Raw genomic sequence first — 19,315 nt, forward strand, 5'->3', positions numbered from 1 at the left:
GCCCCCAGACTCTAATTAAAGCCATGATAGTATAGGATCTTGGGTGGAAAAGATCAAGCCAGCTGCAGTGTGACTCAGCCCTCGGCCGGTGTTGTTGTGTTGAATTGAAGATGTGGCCGAGCTCATCCATCATTCTGCCTGCCAGAGTCGCCGGTGATCTCTGTGTTTGCTCTGACTGTGTGGAGCGTCAAGGTCGGATGTTTGATTGCTGTGACGTGAAGCACAGACAGTGTTGCTGTTTTTCGACTTCGACCTGTTATTCAGCTCTAGTAAACAGCATAATGTCTTGTTCTTATTCTCACCAGCGTGCTGCTACTGTAAGATTGTATTACTTGTCCCCTTATGTGCCTAAAACAGGAGGTGTTTTTTTAAATGTTATTTGGCGTGAAGCAGCTGTACCTTTTTGAAGTCCGGGTGATATTTCACTGATATATATATTTCACTTATTGCCCCATTTTTTTCTCTCTCTCTGACTCACCAACACGAAATATAACCAGTGGTGATGTTATTGGAGAGACGCTCCAAGTGTTGGCTCCAGAGAGCTGAGGATCATCTCACGGTTTTATGCTCTTCCAATAGTTATTTTCAATTTGCTCATTTGTCCTATTAAAAAGAAAACATTAAACTGTGAGACATTCCCATTACAATTTTTAGAGCCCAATTCAACATATTTAAATATTATGTTTTGTCCACACAGCAGTCACATATAGCCAGTCATCAATGCAACACATACAAGAATAACATTTAACAATTTCTCATTTGAGGGTCTGAAACCAAATGTTGGTGATTTGCTTAAAAGTAAAACAATGTTAAGTAAAACATTCATTATTTTAAAGTATTTTCTAATACTTTGTTGATAAGCCCTATTTATCTCATATTTGGGTCAGGTCAGGTTGGAACAGTTTTGAAATGTTGTATGTTTTTTCCCCAAAACTTTGTCCATATATATTTTGTACCATATCTAAATTACACATATCTAGTAAAAGAACCGTACATTTTTATATCGTATTTTCAGACTGTATTGGAATGTCCAATGTTCCTCTACCAGAAATGGTCACTACCGAAACATAGTACATACACTGTAGTAAAAAAGTATTATATTAACCTGTTAAGATTGTTTTACCTTCCCTTCTCTAAATAGTATTTTAACAAATATTTCTTGAGGGTTTTCACAATTAAATCAATGCAATTTAATTTGTAATCAAATTTCAAAGTTCAATTTATACAATTCATAAAAATCATAATGCAAACTTTCTTTGTAAAATGCATAATGCTGATCATATTGATTCCAGAGTTGATGATTGTTGAAATTGAACATACATTAAACCAATCAGTATCATATCATTTTAGTTGATAACTCAATATACTTAATTTTTTACAAAACATCCAGTGTTTCGGTAGTGACCACAGTATTTTGTTCTCAAGGTCATATTCCCTCAACCTTATTGCTTAATCTTAACTCATAACATGCCTTATGTTGAAGTGTGAATTTTGATCAGCACTTTAGTCAATTACCGAAACGTAACCATATGTTTTGGTAGTGACGATTCTAGCTAAAATTGAGCATAACTAAAGAATGCTAGCAAGTACATGGCTAGCATACACGTCTTTGAAGACATAAAAACCTAATACTTTGCATAAAACCCCGAAAAAGTTTACTTAATTGAAGATAATATGTGTTCGGCAGTGACAATTTTTAAGGTTACACGCCGATTTTCAGATTTTGGAACAGATTTATATCAAAAGTATGGGATATAGCTACCTACCATTCAGCCATGAGGGACAGGGATGCAGTGTCACTGCCTAGTCAAAAATGCAGGGGTGTGGCTAAAAACCAAGCTCAGCCATTGGACTAAAACCCCTTGTGTTTCGGTAGTGACATGAAAACTGGGGACATGATTTTTTGAGTATAGTTTTTATTAAAAAATTAAACCCACAATAAATCTAAATATTCCAACTTCTGTTTGAACGTAATCATAAAGATCTTCTAAATACACCATTGAACAACATTTAAAAAAATGTTTTAAGTGTTATTTACAGAAATTGAAATGTAGATGTCAGGGTTGGGGACAGCTACTTCCCAATAGAAAGTACCATATAAATGATGTTTTTGTATATATTAAGCTTATCACTATCTAATTTAATGCCTTGTGTTTAAATAGACCATAACATATTCTTAGTAAATATCTATGTCTCAATACTTAATTGTTTTGTTAAATAGTTTTTCTTGTTGTGGGACCGCACTTTGTACTAATTCGGTAGAATGCCCCATTTAAGAGTTACATATGTTGTGTTTTATATACAAAGTAACACACATATTTATGATACAGTAAAACATATATTTATATATATTGGACGAGTCCTTTCCAAACTCCTTTTAAAAGTTCCTGACAGTCACCAGGAAAAACCTAAGCAACCTAATGTGTGGCCTGCTGCTTGTAGTGACCACAGATTATACAGCATTGTGACTGTATTACATACATTTTGACATTCTTGTGCTTGACTCCAGCTAGAATTTCAGAGGGGATCCTGGAGGCTTAACAGGCTTATCCCACCTTGTTATCCTCCATTGTCCTCTTCCTCCATCGTCCTCAGGCCTCTGCTAAACTCTGCTGCACTGGAGCCAATATATACGGTCAGAGGGGGTGCATCTGCTCAATATCTCACGTTAGAGGTCTCTGTTTGCTTTGGGTGCTCACCGCTATGCATATATGATCAAGGTCAAGTGTACGAAGGCTTCATTTTAATGGTAAGTGGACAACTGCTGCAATGTGTATTTGTTATGTCAATTAAGAGCCTTTTTTTTGCATCATGTTTATGTAAATGCACTCGAGAGGCAATTTGGTTTGACATGAGAGGCATGAATTATTTATCACTGACAGAATCAAACCCACTTTATTCAACAGATAATGCAGATAATGTGTGCCCCAATAACATTGATGTCACAAACAAGAGGGACAGGAAAGTAAAAATAATGTTTGAAAATAGTATTATCATAAATAAATAAGATCAATTGCTGCTTGCATTAGAGATGTTCTTTGGGGTTGGGTTTTTGCTTGAAATATCCATATAACAGGAAGACGGCTATTATGCCAATGATGGCTGACCTGAATAGGTAGAACATCTCTTTCATCCTCCTATCAGTCAATCTCCTGTATTCAGGGCATGAGGAGGGTGAGGAATAAGGAGCTACATTGCACACATTTGATTGCACTTCATGTTGGCACTTCAGTGTTTTATGCAATACGTTTGTTACAAATGTACATTATAGTACGCCAATTTTAATGTGGCTGCCTTTATGTCGGGGCCAAATTTCCCTTGGTACAGATAAAGTAATCTTGTATCTTTGTATTATCCTTACAGCAAAGACAGAAAAAAACTGTTTACCTTAAAGGTCCCCTATTATACTGTTTTTCATCAATATATTATAGGTCTCAGATATATACAAAACATGTCTCTGAAGTGGGGAGGCGTGTGGTGCAGTGGGTTAGTGCGTTGTGCGTTGGTGATCGGATCAGGGGGATCAGGGGATCACAGGTTCAAACCCCACTGCAGTCAGCATGTCGTTGTGTCCCTGGGCAAGACACTTCACCCCAAATTGCTCCTGTGGGGATTGTCCACAGTATTGAGTATGCAAGTCGCTTTGGATAAAAGTGTCTAACATGTAATGTAATATAATGAAGTGTTTGGCTCGAAACTCCAAACAGATCATTGCAGCATCCCATAATCCCCTCTGTTTCAGCCCTGTTTCAAAAGTGCTGATTCTCTGTCTGTTACTTTAGATGAAAATAAGGAGCCACTCCCCACGCCCCTCTGAGAGATATTTGGTTAAAAAGAACACAATGGTGCTCTAGGAGGAGATGCAGGTGTTACCTTGGTTGGTTATTGGCTAATGGTTACACAAGCCAAAAAATCGTTATGACATCATAAAGTGGCCAAAAACAGGTTTTTATATAAATGGATCAGGACAAAAAGAGAGCGAATCTTTTTTCCTGAAACTTTCAGAATCTCTTTACACAGAGGGGACACATGTTTATGTAGAAAAGACAGGAACAAGTGGATTTTGCATAATAGGTGACCTTTAACGTAATTGTTCTTGTTCTTGTTCTAAAGAGTCACACATAGCTGAATAATAAGGTTGCAACTTTTAACATCAAGTCCACAGGAAATACGGTTTAACATTTATGAATAGTAGTGAGAGGTAATTTTAACAAAATAGTGCAATTCTGAGGTTAATATAGCAAAAGACTACAAGTGAGACGTGACATCTGTGCAGGAGGCGATCACAGGACATGTAAGACACAGCAGGCTTACACATTGAACATGGTGTCAGTTAGATGAGCTTTGACGTCCTCTGAAGTCTCTCTGAGGGCCCAATTAGAAAATCAGAGGCAATGCCATGTGACTTTCCCAACAGGGATACCAGCTTCACTTTGTGGAGAATTTTCTTGCTGAGAGTGTCACAGGTGACCCAGACATTTCCTTACCTTTCCTTCCTGTCATGCACAGTATTGTTTTTTGAAGCAATCTGTAGACCTTAACCCTTCATCAAGGTCCCACTGCAGGGCCACATGACTTCTATTTTAGGGAACGTTTATTTGACTGTATGTCAAATCTGGAGAAGTTTGTTGCTAATCCCATCCTTTCCTGTCCCATAACTTTTCCTTTTTTCACAATTTCTTACATTATGTCCCACACTGAATATTACAGAGTTTTAGTATAACATTCCCTAAAGACCCAAAGTAGTTCTTAAAAGGATAAGCAATGCGTGTACACAGGAAGATGAATCTCTCAGCTGGCTACTTATCTGGCTCCAATTTGTCTAAAATAGGCCCTCGACTTTCTATTCCTATACTTTTCTAATCTAGGTTAAGCATATAATCATACATCATGACCCAGTACTGAAACAGCTGCAGCATATTATGCTTCATCAGTATCAAACAACATTACACTCCAGTGTAGTAAATGCACATATGCAATTTTTCTTCTTATAAAACTAGAGGTCTCTAGGTTTTAAGGTTATTCCCTGTTGAATTTTTCTGTAAAAAAACAAAATCAATTTTTACATTAAGTGTTACCCACCAAAATGCATAGTGTGTATCCTTAGAATCAAGAACATGTCAAATGCGTTTCCTAGATCATACAAACATTTGCAAAGCTGAATAAAAAAACAACAACTTTAAATCAGAATTAAGAATTCCTTTATTCGTTCAACAAAGAGGACATTTACAATCCAGGATGTTTACATCCATGATTACAGGCTTGCAGTTTTTATAGCCTTTGCCGGTGTATTGCAGCATGTCTTTGAGTATTTCTGCTGCCTGTATATCAGAGCAGTAGTGTGAGAGCATTGGGAGGAGTGTGTATCACATCAGATGAGTGTGTGTTTAAAGTTTTATTTGCATGCAAGTCCTTGTGCACTCGTATAAAAACCCTTCCATAGTGCTACTGGAGGTCAACATTGTCACAGTCATTTAACCTTTATGCGAAACAATGACCTCTTCATCTGATGTATTTATATGTGCAAAATAAGCAGAGCAAAAACATAACTCAGGATGAGACCTTCATATTAACCCCTGCAGGCCCGTCCGTTGCCATGCCACTATTGGATGCCCGCCCTTGACCCCCACCTGTCATTTCACAGCCACAGCCTGCCATGTCAAATGGCTTTTGTAATCCCAAAGCCCATCATGGCCTCAGCCCGCAGCCGAACTCCTCGACTCGTCCCCTGCCGGCTCTGATATGCCTGGCCCCAGGGGAGGCCTTTAGCTCCGGTTTGATACAGCCTCTGCATATGCATGTGTATGAGGTTATACCAGGACATTATGAGAGCCTTATTGAAGGGGAAGTGATGTCATCTTTTTTTGATGATTAATACGATTTGTGTCCAGATTACCAAGACGAACCCTGTTACTAAAAAAGGGTCTAGAAAAATGCATGTTTCAATTTATCTAGACACTGTTATTCAGACGTCTGCAGTGTGTTAATGTTATCTAGCAGCTTGAGGTCATCACAGCAGCGATGGTTACCATAAAAGATAGCTTAGTTCTGTCTTAAAGTGGTTTTCAGGAGCACATATGAATATTTAAACATTTTATTAAGTCTTCCATCTAAATATTTTAACCTTTTTCTGTAATCGTTTTTTCAAGTCCATCAATTTTTTTAAATCTCTAATGTATTTGTACAGCTTGAATGATATATTTTATGTAGAGAAATAAATACATTGTTAAATTACATTTGAATTATGCTTTCATGGAGAGACGCTACATACATTAACCTTTGCTCCTATCTCTACCTGTGTAACATGCTCTTTCTGCTTTTAACTTTAAGAGTTCACAGGCCGATGTTGCCTCTGGGTGCTAAAATGAAAGATGACTTAGATGGTTACTTTCTGGTGGTTTTAATGAGACTGAGATTGCCTGCAGAACCCTAACTGAGTTCTCTCACTCCCAGTCATCCTGAAGGCCCCAGCAAGGTCTCATCTGATCTCTCCATGCATCAAAGGAATATCTCACCCTGAAAATATTCTCACATTTTAGTGTACCATTAATCTGTAACGATTGGTGCATTTCGGAATGTGATTTTCGTGATGAAGCGCTCCCAGTTTTACTCAATTTAACCAGTTTACTTCAAATCCAATAAATAACTCTTTACAGGATCTATAATAACTGTATCTTGATTTAGACACAGGAAACACACTGGTGTTATAATAACACAAGGAGTATCTGTTGAAAATGGTCTAGACACATTTGAATACAGTTTAACAATCTGCATCGGCAAGTATCTATTTGTGATTTCTAAAAGAGGAAAGGCATTTACCCAGTTTATTTTATATTTGAATGAAGACATGTCATATTAGATGATTTGTAGTTAATCTGCATCAATAAATGAAGTTTGGGGATAGGCATTGTCGGGGTAGGGGACAGGTTAGTCTTGTTTTTTGTTATATTGTCTGCACATCAATTTCAAATTAACAAGTGGAGCTGCAGATAATGTGGGTTTATGTAAATATAATGTTTATCTGAAACTCTATTGATCTCTTAATGCCTATTAAACGCTGAGCTTAACTTTTTCATTATTATACATGCTAACCAATCTTACTGATGAATCTCTGGCTGATTTTTAACTGGATCTTGTGCAGTGTTGAAAGTTTTCTTTAAAGTTATCAGAAGTTGTATTTGTTGTGTTCCTGTTAGACCTCACTATTTTCTTTAATACTACATTACGTTGCATTGTAAGGGTTAAGTGTTTTAAATTTCCCTCAGCACTGGCCACCGAAAATTCATCGTCCTCCTCTGGAAACATAAAACAGCAGCACATTTTATTTCCCTGCTCTGCTGATGATGCTGTAGTGCCGTCTATCTAATATTAAAATTGCATTGGCCACCCAGCCATTACACTCCCAAAGAGCCTGAGCTTCTTGGAAGATCTTTCATCAAAGCTGCAACTAAATGCTGAATTATTTCGATCTGTTCAGTTCTAGAAATGTTATTTGAAACATCCGAAAGAGTTTGACTTTCAGCATTATTTGACAGAATTTTGAAGGTTTTTAATTGTCTGACTTTTTAGTATTAAGAGTAGAGAAGGAGCGCCTGCTAAATTCTGTCAGAAAAATTATATAAATGTAAAAAATCAATGAATACATGCATGCTCTTAATCAGCTTTTTTCATAGATGTCTTACTGCTGATATACAGTAGTAGTTTCTGATGTGATGGGTTATGTGAGGCACATTGATTACTGTCAGAAGAAAATACAGATACAGAAATAAATACTTAGAATTATCTTAGTGTTTTTGTGCTCTCTTCAAAAACAATACCCAAAAAAATGTATAAGTTGTTATGCTCAGTTTAAGCTTCATTTTGAGGACCACAATAGACAATGATTCATAAAGACAGTTTTTGCTTGAGCATGCAATAACTTTGACCATAGTCAGCACTTTAAAAAGAAACATATGCAGAGGCTTTAAAAAACTGTAAATTGCAGCCACTTAAATATTGAATGAAAAACAAATGTAGCTAACTGATAAGCATATTATGAATAATGTTTGCGACATCTTGTTGTTCATTTATAAGCCGTTGGTCAGCACATTTGGTTCCACATGTAGGGACTATTATACCCATCGTAATACAGCAACATGATGTGTTGAATATGTTCACATCATATCTGAGGATCTTTCTGTGTCTACATCATTTATCCACTAACACTTTAACTTCTGAATTTATCGAGGCCCAAAAATCAATTAAGCTGGCTGCCGTTCATCCATTTTTTCCACAAGGGTTTGAGCCAGCAGATATACGATCCCTCATGCGAGTGCGGAGAGAATGTGTCACCTTCCAAAAAGCTTGCTAAAAGCCCTGAATACTTGCTCTCCGTTGTCTTTAACCGAGCCAGTGCCTGCAGTGGAAAACAGACAGTTAATAGGGACATTATCCTAATCTTCTGCTATGTAGGGAATATACAGGAAATGATTGATGTGATGTCTGCTTTTTGGACTGTATAGATAGTATAGCAGTATCAGTGATAATTAATCTACCAGACCAAAAGTATTTCATGTGAATATGACTGCTTGTTAAACATTTTTAACAAATTGCTATGACCTCACACATATGATAATTCCTACTTAAATCAGGCTAGCTCTAACACAAGACCGTGGAGAGCCTCAGTGAGCAGTGATGGGAGTGGACAGGGAGCAACATCATAAGCCATGACTGCAGCGTCCTGAGCTGCATCAGGACAGAAGTCAGTGTGTCGACATGTCGGGCTGAAAAAGACAAAGAGCCTCAGCGTCAGTGGATGGGCTTACTTTATCTGGAGCGAGAGAGAGAGATAGAGACATCCAGAGAGAATGAGGACAGAAAATATTGTATGCAGATATAGAGTTCTGAGTCAGTGGATTGTCCAGCGCAATTTTTTTTTATCAAGTTTTAGTACTGTGATTTCATTAATAAAAAGAGGGAGACTGCTAGTGTCAATCTGAGGGTTCATGCTTTTCATCAAGATTGAGAGAAGAAACTTTGATGTGAAAATTGTTAGATGTGCACTTTGGATGATAATGCACAACATCCATATTTAAAGCACTGATTCATTGAGTGCACTCTTCTACCACGACCACACAATCTGCACATTATGTTATTTTTTAAGTAATAAAAAGTGTTTAGAAATCTGCTAATGCAAATAATGAAAGGTCGCATCCCAATTTGGTAAGTGCACCCAAAATGTCCCATTAATATTTGTTCAATCATTGACAACAAATGCCCTGCTATGTTGTAATGTTAACCAATATGTTCCAAAGGCTGAACAGCTACTCCTGTGCAAACAAAGGACTGTCACAGGATGATGGTAAACACTGAAATAAAGTGCATTTGTAGAACCAAGGCATGGTGAGCAGCAAATAAAACATAATTGTATATCTAATGTTAGCTAACATCAGCTACCCTACGCTATTCATCATATCTGACCAAGAAGGGCTGCAGGAGCAATGTTTAATTGATCAACGATGATTATTTAGCAGATACATTTATTTTTCATTTGCTAGAGCCTTTCTTCTTACATTATTTGCAGTGGCTTAACCACTTCCAGGAAACACTGAACAACATATTCTTCTACTTAGCCTCAGAGTCGACAAACAGTCAAGCTGAGTAAAAAATACTGTACCCTCGTTGTCAGCAGTGCTAAATGAGTGAATGAATGAAGGAACATCTCTTTTAATATCATGTAAGCTTCTCTACGTGGTTGCAGGGTTAAGTGTTTGTTGGGCTATGTTCCAGACAGCTGATGCGTGTCCCATCCTGCTGTGCTGTTTGAACAGTCTGAAAAAAATAAAACACGGTGCTGGGTGTGTGTGACATCCTCCCTCCCATTCATACTGTCACCTCAGCAGTGCTTGGCATCTCTTCCGCCATCCTCCTGCAGCCCTGCACAGACATGATGTCTCCAAACACAGACACTGAGACAACACACAAAGGGTATGTGCAATTCATACCGTATGCAAATGTTTTCAATCAAATTCTCTTCTCCCTGACGTCCCTCCACCTCACTACTGAAGCTCTTATTTTAATTTTGATAGAAGAACAGCTCAAAGCAGTCGTATATCCTGCTGCCTTCCCTAAACACAGGAGGGATTTCTGAGTCTCTTCCTCAGAAGCAGTTGTGTTTCCCTGCTGCTAGGGTTCCATCCACCGCACTATTGAATTATGCTCTGTTGTTTACCGTTTTCCCCTCACACAAGGGAACAAAAACAGCTCAAAGCAAAAGGAGAAGCAGTGTATAATATGAGTTGAGCAGCAGGAGGCCCGTCAGTGTCCTGGTAGCTCTTAGATAGTGCCGGCTGCAGAGGGGAAATCAGTGTGGAAATGAGGTCTGTGGTTTTCTGGTTGTTGCTAGAGGTTTACGAAACAAGTCAGGAGTAGAGAGCCGTTAAGTGGCTAAAGTAAAACCAAAAATGTTGTTGATATAGATGTATTATTGCTTGAGGTGTTGGTTTTGATTTGCAATTGTTATTTAACCCCGTTAACAATCAGTTTCCCCTTTTTATTTCTCATAAAATGGCTTTGCAAAAATATCTTATTCCACACTGCTTGACATTATCATACACAGCTTTCTGTATCCGCTCTTTGTTGACCTTATATGCATTTTATACTGATTAAAATATACAATGTTTTTAATAGCAGCAACCCTCAAATGAAACTATTTTAGATGTCTTTTGTGTTATTCACACACTACCTTAAATTCAGCCTGACATATTTGGCATTTTTGTGAACATTGAGATTGAGACTAACTGTAAAGAAATCTCTGTGGGTTTGAACAATCAATGTTTGGCAACACAGCACACATTTGGCATGGTTATTGCATGAGGGACAAAAACAATCATTCATTATAACAATTGTTGATACATTTTAGGTTACATACAGGTAATCTTCAAACCTTAACTTATTTTAGTGCCACTTTCTCTAAAAAAGTCCACCAGGTATATTCCAAAGAAGTTCACGTAATACTAGGGCTGTGCAATTAATCGTATTTTAATCGCAATTACGATTTTGGCCTGCCACAATTACGAAAACAACATAATCGAAAAAAACAATTATTTTGCTTTGCTAGGTTGTGACAGTGCACTGCAACATATTTGATCTAATTTATTTTGGTCTAATTTATTTGTATTTATCATATTTATATATGTTTAGTAGCTTGTGGAAGTGCGCTCCAAAATATTTGTTGATCTTGTTTATTGGTATTTATTATTTTGATATTATTTATTTAAATGTATCATTTATTTTATTTATTTTTGTATTGGTTTTTCAGTTGAATTATACGTTCAGGCTGATCAACAGTTAAAAAGATACTGTTCAAATTATTATTTGTATTTGTTTTAAAGTTCAATAAATTGATTTTTTCAAAGTCATGAATAATCGTATTTAATAATCGTGATATCAATTATTGACCCAAATAATCGTGATTATGATTTTTGCCATAATCGCACAGCCCTACGTAATACCACAAAGTATTACAAAACCTAGTATTGCCTGTAGTAATGTGACATCTTCTGATATTTGGCCTTCAGGTCTGAAGCTTGAAGAATGAGGAATCATGAGGATTAGTAACTTTGGAAAGCACCTGCAGACTGGCAGACACTTCCCTGCAAATTCAATCATTTTCTCATTCTCTTTTATCCAACTGCTGTACTTATTTCTCTGGTCTTGGGGGGACTTTCTTTTTTCACAGCCCAACTTCTCCCATCATTCTCCGCCTCCATCACTGTCTCCTTTTTATCTGCACACCTTCACTCACTCGTCAATTGTTAAAATCCTCCCATATGCTCAGCGCTGTCAGAGCAGGTGGCAAACCACAGGTGGACCCCACGTCTCCGTCCGGGCTGGCCTCCGTCCCGCAAACCCACATTCATGTTGCCATGTTGGCACACTAAACAGGGGAGGAGGGAACAGGAAGTGCTTTTTCAGTTTAATGACCAGTGGGTTTGACTTTTAGTGGCCTTGAAGCTGGACACATACCCTTTTGTTTTCTGAGAGCTCTTTTGTGATCACAGAAATACATTTAACCACTCGCAACTCTTTGTCTTATATCTCAGTTTTTAATAATGGATTACACATTTCAGTATAGCATTTTCCCTAATCACATCTGAGCATATTAGTGATTTATTGAAGAAAAGGGATTAAGTGGGATATCGAATACAGCATGAAAGGTCTGTTTTTAATAAATGAATAGCAGCAGTAAATGAAATTTAGAGATTTATTTCACTGAAAACTAATTATAAAAAGCATTGTGCCAACTCTATGGGAGATTGGTGACATTTAAGAATACATTCACAGTTAGTGACCTGGAACTTGAACTGAATTTGTAAGCTTTAGATCGTATTACAAACATGCATTGGTTGGAAATATCAAAAGACAGAGAAAAATGCTTTCAGATAGCTTTACAGTGCCAGCATGTAAGTACACACTGCCTTAGGGTAACCACCATGTGTGAAATTCAGAAAACATGGACTCAAGCCTCAGTAATTTCCACAGTTTGTGCTGGAACATTCTCTGAGGTTTACAGTTTTGTTCAGACTGTTTTTATTTAAGCGAACTTGGGTAAAAGTTTGAATAAAAATGAATGGTATGTGAGTATTTTTGTAGGTACAAGTTTGTCATCAAAAGGTTCCCCCTAACACTGAAGGTCTTGTATGTGAGTGCTGGCTGGACGCACTTTAGCAGCAGAAACATGCTGAGGGGGTGGAAGGTGTGACAGGACTGCAAAGCTTTACAAATGGATAAAAGAACCCCTCTGTGAATGTGTCAAGGATGTGCTCAGAATGAAAGTGGAAGAGAGGACAGGGACGGATGAGACAACTCCATGTCGGCCGTCTTGGTGCATTAATCAGCTCCATCATCTTCATGATAGTGACTGTAATGTTTGTCTCCATATCTTTTCTCTCTTTCTGCCTTTTATTCAGGCATAATTTCTGCGCACAAACCACTGCAAGATGAGTCCACTGTTTGTTATCTAAGCTACACTGTCTATCTCTTGAATAATTCCATTTGTTCCACTTTGAAGAGTATCTATTTTTCTCTCCTTTGGGAATACATAAATGTTTCCCCTTGGTGCACATTGCTGTCTGTGGCTATTACAAGGATGTGTTGACACTTTCAAACCTGGAGTAGCACCTTGGCACATAGGTTGAATTCACAGTGTCTTAACAGTCGATTCAAAGATTGTCCTCATTAGTCAATTTATTAAACATTTTCAAAAACTTTGACAGCTTATCTAACACCATCAGATGTTTTGTACAACTCGAGCTATCTACAAAAGTGTAGTGTTGGAATCAGGTGTCTTACATGGTGGTGTGACATATCTGGCCCTTTGTAATGGCTTCATCTGTCATGTTTAGAGAAGGTAATTCTGTGCCGACATGCAGGCTGAATGAACACGCACACGCCCCTTAGGCCGTCTGATTATTCATGCTGCCAGTTAACAGGACCGAGCATCATTGTGTCGTTTTATAACGTTTTTTTTTTTGCTTACAGACCACCGGAATTTCGTACCACTTTCTAATAAAGCACCATAGGTTTAAAAGTTGTACACAATGGCTTTCATAAATCATTCTTTAATGCTTTGTAGATCCGTTCTGAGCCATTGATGAGAGCAGGGTTTGGATTTCTAGGTTTTATCCATGTTTCTCTCTTATGTAAACATCGTAAGCACATGTGAGAATAGCCTGCTAACCTGCTAATATAAGTCATCTCAGGTAATATCAGTATGCATTATGTCATAATTAACATTGCAAATGAAAAAACGATTAGATGATTTGTTATGTGTCACTTGATAACAACATTTTTGTTGCAAGATATCCTGTCCACATTACCGGCTGGTCTCTGTTCCAGACTGACAAACAGGAAGTGGGTGAATCCCAATGGGCTTTAAAGTACAGGACACTCAGACTGTAACAATTTGAGAAATGCAGAGGGGGTTCACTGTTTTAAGAAATAACCTTTGTTAATTACCCTTAACAAGTTATATGTTTTTGTTATTTCAGTGTTAGGAAGATTAGAATATATGATTCAGAGATGGTTTTGTTGGTTTAACAAATTCATGTTATTGTATTCTCTTCATATTGGACTTTGGTATGTCTGGAGGAGGTGTTTTATGTTAAAAGGCCAGAAGCTCCTCAAGGAAGGTTCATTGTTTGAGTTGAGGATACTTGCTACTAGCTCACCAATAGGCCTACTTTTCTCTTGCTGATTTAAGGTTTTGCTTCTTTTCATTTGAAAGCTTTTTGTACTTTTATTGATGTATTTTTTGTAATGAAGTCAGACCCTATCTGGTCAAAACCAGCTGGAACTGTTGGTGTTATGTAAACTTAAATTATACACCAGGTGAAGGTTACTCCGACCTTTATATGTTCTGCTCCCACCACTTGACCCATCCTTACAGTGCCTTCTAAGAGATTTGAATAACATGTATTACCATTTTAATGGACTCACATGGAATAAAATAAAAGCTGTACAAATGAAATTCTTTGTTGGCATGAATACCAATATTAACCTTTCTTTTCACTTTCTTTCCTGTTAACAGAAAGACCCACCTATGATGCCTCTGGCTTCTCGTCTTTACCAAGTGACTCTGCAGTCCCAGCTGCTCCTGCCCATCCATTGGCTGACCTGCCTTTCTCAGTCGTCCATTCAGATGGTGACTCTGAGGGGGAAGGTTTATCAGGGCAGCCCGCCTTTTCTTCTGTCTTAACCGTGATGGCAGGAACTGTAAAAAATCCAGAGAGCCTGGATCAAAGTATAACCTCTCCAACCATCACCAGGGACGAGAGCGACACCACCCAATGGCCTTCACATAGTTCCAGCCAGGGCTCAAAGATTTCCTTCTCATCGTCGTCTGCGGGAGATATGATTCCCCCCGCCAGCTCAGGTCTGACTTCCAGCATGTCTCACCAACACAACACACCTCCTCAAGCTGTTACCATAACATCAACCATCTCTGGGCCATTAAGTTTGTCCTTCATGGATGGAGACAGGACTGTGTCATTATCAACAGTACCGCCATCTTTGTTATCATCATCAATGTCTTCATCAGCTCCATTCACTTCCCCTTTGTTATCATCTGTGCTGCCTTTATTTTCTCCGTCATCTTCTGCTGGCAGGACAAACAAAGCAGCTTTATCTCACAGTCAAAGTATAGTGTCCAGCCTTGACCCACAGATATTATCACCAGCAGGGTATCTAGGTTCGACAGACATTCTTACAACCACACACTCCACCACTCATTCATATGTTGAACTAACACCTGTTACAGAAAGACTGCAAAGCACAACACCCAAACCAGCACACTTTCTGAGTGAAAACAGCCTTGAAAAGGGCAATGAAGTGACAAAACACTCATTATACTCATCACTCCATAAAATCTATGGAGTAAGTGGAGCATACATAAGGAGTGCAAGCACAGAAGTGATCCAGACATCAGCAACAAGCAAATACAACTCATATTCTACGCCGAACCATATAGGGAGTCTTTTAAAGATTTTATACATAACCACTCAAAGCCAGATCCAAGGTGTGAACTCTGTAACAGCCAATAATATTGAAATTAGCAGCTCATTTCCCTTCAATCAGGAGAGTCAAACTGTTCAAAGGCAGCAGGGAGCTTTACAAAATCCCACATCAGCACTGCTGTCTGTCCATCCTAAAGGCTATTCAGTTTCCAGTCATGTCACACAGCAGATGTTAACTCAAACAGCATATGCGGAAAAGGAAAAAAAGATAGCAATACATAGTCAGACTTTTATTCACAGAAGTGTTAGAGATACAACCATGTCGCCTCTTAGTTCAAATGTTGTTAATCTAACAGTTTCACCAGCAATGACCCTCAGACCCAGTGAGACACCAGCAGGTATAACATCTCTCCCTGAAACTGCAATCACTGAGCCGACTCCTACACACTCTGGCATGGTGTCCTCAGAGCATGCAACTAATCCTGGTGATTTACTGATGGCAGTGGGTCACGGCTTCCGAGTTCCTACCATCAATATAAATTACAACCAGGGTGATATAACAGCAGATCTCAAATCCACTTTAAATCAAAATCACCAGAGTAACTCACTTTCACCCCAGCTGGACTCAACCAGTGTATCCATCCTCAGTTCGATCACCAGCACGGGAACAACATCCTCAACATCTGAGTCAGATTTGCTTCATTTGCCAGCTAATGAAGCCATAAATGTTGGAGAATTAGTTGCACAAACAGGGTCTTCCAAGGGCATCACTCAGGAGCCTAGAGGATGGATAATACCGGAAACAATATATTACTCCGATAGTAAGACAACATCTCTTTCTGGTTCAGCGTTGCCAGTTAGTGTGGCTAAGGATATAACCTATAAAACCACGTATGAAAGTCTTTCACACGCCACTCAGCCTACAAATGTATTACCCTCATTTCTTGTTGACAACACTGGCCTGTCTGCAACTAGTGAAGTTATATATTCAGACCAACCCAAAACCCTACCACAAAGAACCACCTCACAAAGTACTTTTGAAACAATATCTTTACCTACGTTTTATACAACATCTGGTCCAACTCCACCTCCCACTAAATCTCACCAGACAGCTGCAATCTCTGCTCATATCATAAAATTTGATAGAGCTGGTCGCAGTGTGTCTTTGCCTCTAAAGGTTAAAACAACTGCAGGGAGAAATGAAAACGCACCTGCCTCAGATGTTCAAACGACACATGGATATAAGCCTTTTGAGAGCTTCGTCAGAATTGAGTTTAGTTCATTTCCCTCTTTACTTAATGGAAATGAGGACTCTACTGTCAACAGAGACACTGTTTCATCAGGGCAGTTCACAACACAGTTTCCATCTTTCATAACTACAAAAGATGTACTCAAGATGAATAAAGGCTCTGAGGGTTCTGGCAAAGGATCTCCAACTGAAATCCATTTTTCTCCCGTAACATCTGATGCTACACCTCTCAAAAGTACTTCTAGTAAAGACGATGTGACACTTACAAGACGCTTTAAACATTCCTCTCTATCCCCCTGGTCTGAAATCACCATGACACCAAGGAAAAACACTGCCTCTCTCTCTCAACGACCAATCACCAGTCTGATAAATGATGGATCAAGTTTATTTTTAGGCAGACAAAGAACCATTCCCTCCAATGACATCTTTGCTGCAACTACTTCATCCAGTGATAGACATAACAGCAGTGAATCACTTAGTGCTATTTTCAGCTTTGGCACAAAATTGATGGCATCATATACAAAGTGGAAAACCACCAAGCCTGTGTCTTTTCAGAGCCCTGCTGCTTTTGAACAAAATACATCTATTGGCTTTGATACGGGAAATTCTAATTTACCAGCAGATGGCCCGTCATATGAACATCAAAAGCTGGAAGATGGACAAGAGGGTAATGTGCATTTATTGAATTCAACTGATCCAACTGTAGTCACCAGTGATTCAAATTCATTATATCCAACTGTTGGAGAACATCCATATTTTACATATGTGAAAGGCACATCTGAATATGAAAAACAGAAACTGAATTTGTCCCCAGCTAATCTGAGATCTGCTGTATCTGTCACTGTACAGCAAGGAGCCACTGTCGACACTGCATGGGGTACAGTTGGTTTTCTGCCCTTCTCCCAAAATACCACTGACTCTGTAACATCTTCAAAAGCTTCTTCTCTTGTGTCGGTGAGCAAACACAGCCCCCCTCCGGCAAATGTTGACTCTCTTGAATATGCATTTGAAGATGCTGTCACACTTTCCACAAACCCTGCACTCGGTTTCACAGAGACTGACAAAATCAATAACACAACTGATCTGAAACTGAGGGGGTTAACAAGTCCAACAGAGCTGGGGCCATTATCTTCTTCATTCCATTCATCATCATCTTCAGTGACTTCACCACTATCATACAGTCGTTTTACGTCTCAGTCGTCTTCCTTACATTCAAAACCATCTACTTCAGTGTCTTCATCGACATCATTGTCAACGTCACATTCAGCTGGTAAGATATTGTCAATCATAACAACCGTGCCCCCAAGCACCGCCTCATCATCTATGTCCGTAAAAGCCACATTTCCATCCTCTTCACCAAGTCTGACCATAGTTCCTGGTCGCTCAGAGGAAGTGACTGAGACGTTTGTTGTCCTTACAGAGCCAAGGGCGGATGACTCATCCAGAGAAGTTGCGCCCACTTTCCCCAAAGAAAAAGCAGCCAGTCTAGCCCCCTCTCAATCAGACAGAATCACCACCGAGAGGACATCTCAGGTATCTCCTCTGCCCCATCCGCAGGACACCCCGACAGACTCTTTCCCCCCTACCACCACAACTGTAGCTTCTGCCACCAAAACAAAAAATCCTATCACTACCATGCCTTCAGTAAGCGTCTCCCCCAGAACAACACAGTCTGCAACACCACAGCCTGTGCCTGCAACCAGGAGAACGACCACCACCACCACCACAAGAACAACAACCAGGACTCTAACCACCCGGAGAACGTTCACACCAGTTGTCCACAGAACAAGCCCTCCCAGGGTGGCCACAACCATATTTATTTCCCCTTTCACCACCACCACAGAGGCTCCACCACAGCAGTGCAACATCACAGAGAGATTATGGGTGAAAACAGGTAAACAATCATTTTGCCACAAAATAGTTTAATGGTAAAACCTAATTGTATTTCTCTTACATGCTTTGTCTGCTGAATGTTTTGTCTTTTTGTTCTTTCTGACTCGATTTCTCTCTTAGTGGTTTCCATCTATGTGAGAAGAAACAGGCTGGACAGCATTCAGAGGCAGAACCTTCGGAGGGGATTAAGTCAGGGCCTCCGAAAAGCTCTGAATGATACTTCTGCCCAAGCACAGGTCAGACTGTTATCTGTATTGTTAATCACTCAATTAGAAAATACAGCTTCTTCAGATAATTGATATGAATGGATGAAATAATGTATGTTTGTTAAGCATGTTTTAAATGTTTGCATTGCTGCTGTCTTGGCCATTGCTCCTTTTGCACAAATATTGTTTTGATCTCACTTCCCTAGTTAAATAAAGGTTTAATAATCATTTAATTTAAAAGCCAATGCACGAGAAACCATCAAAACAGGGACAACTCTTAAAAACTCTATCACTTATTTTTGTCAAAACGTAATGAGATAACTTTGAAAGACTGTAACTTCACATACAAAAAATACACTGTGGCTGTGAAGATGTAACTTATGTAAGAAGTGCTAACAATTTATGTGTTACTGATAATATCACTAAAGCTACTTAAATCTGAAGGAGTTATCTGAACCTGAGGGCAGATTGCG

General features: G+C 38.9%; 1 protein-coding gene across 1 annotated transcript in view; it reads left to right on the forward strand.

The window, feature by feature from the left end:
* kiaa1549lb (KIAA1549-like b) overlaps positions 1-19,315 on the forward strand; it is a 62,554-nt gene that overhangs the window by 12,095 nt on the left and 31,144 nt on the right. The window contains exons 2-4 of the mRNA XM_034116882.1: positions 14,570-14,914; positions 18,164-18,637; positions 18,757-18,872. Coding sequence (XP_033972773.1) covers positions 14,570-14,914; positions 18,164-18,637; positions 18,757-18,872 — 935 coding nt within the window. The remainder of the gene's footprint in view (positions 1-14,569; positions 14,915-18,163; positions 18,638-18,756; positions 18,873-19,315) is intronic.

Source organism: Trematomus bernacchii, unplaced genomic scaffold (genome assembly GCF_902827165.1).
Source record: "Trematomus bernacchii unplaced genomic scaffold, fTreBer1.1, whole genome shotgun sequence".
Taxonomy (NCBI): domain Eukaryota; kingdom Metazoa; phylum Chordata; class Actinopteri; order Perciformes; family Nototheniidae; genus Trematomus; species Trematomus bernacchii.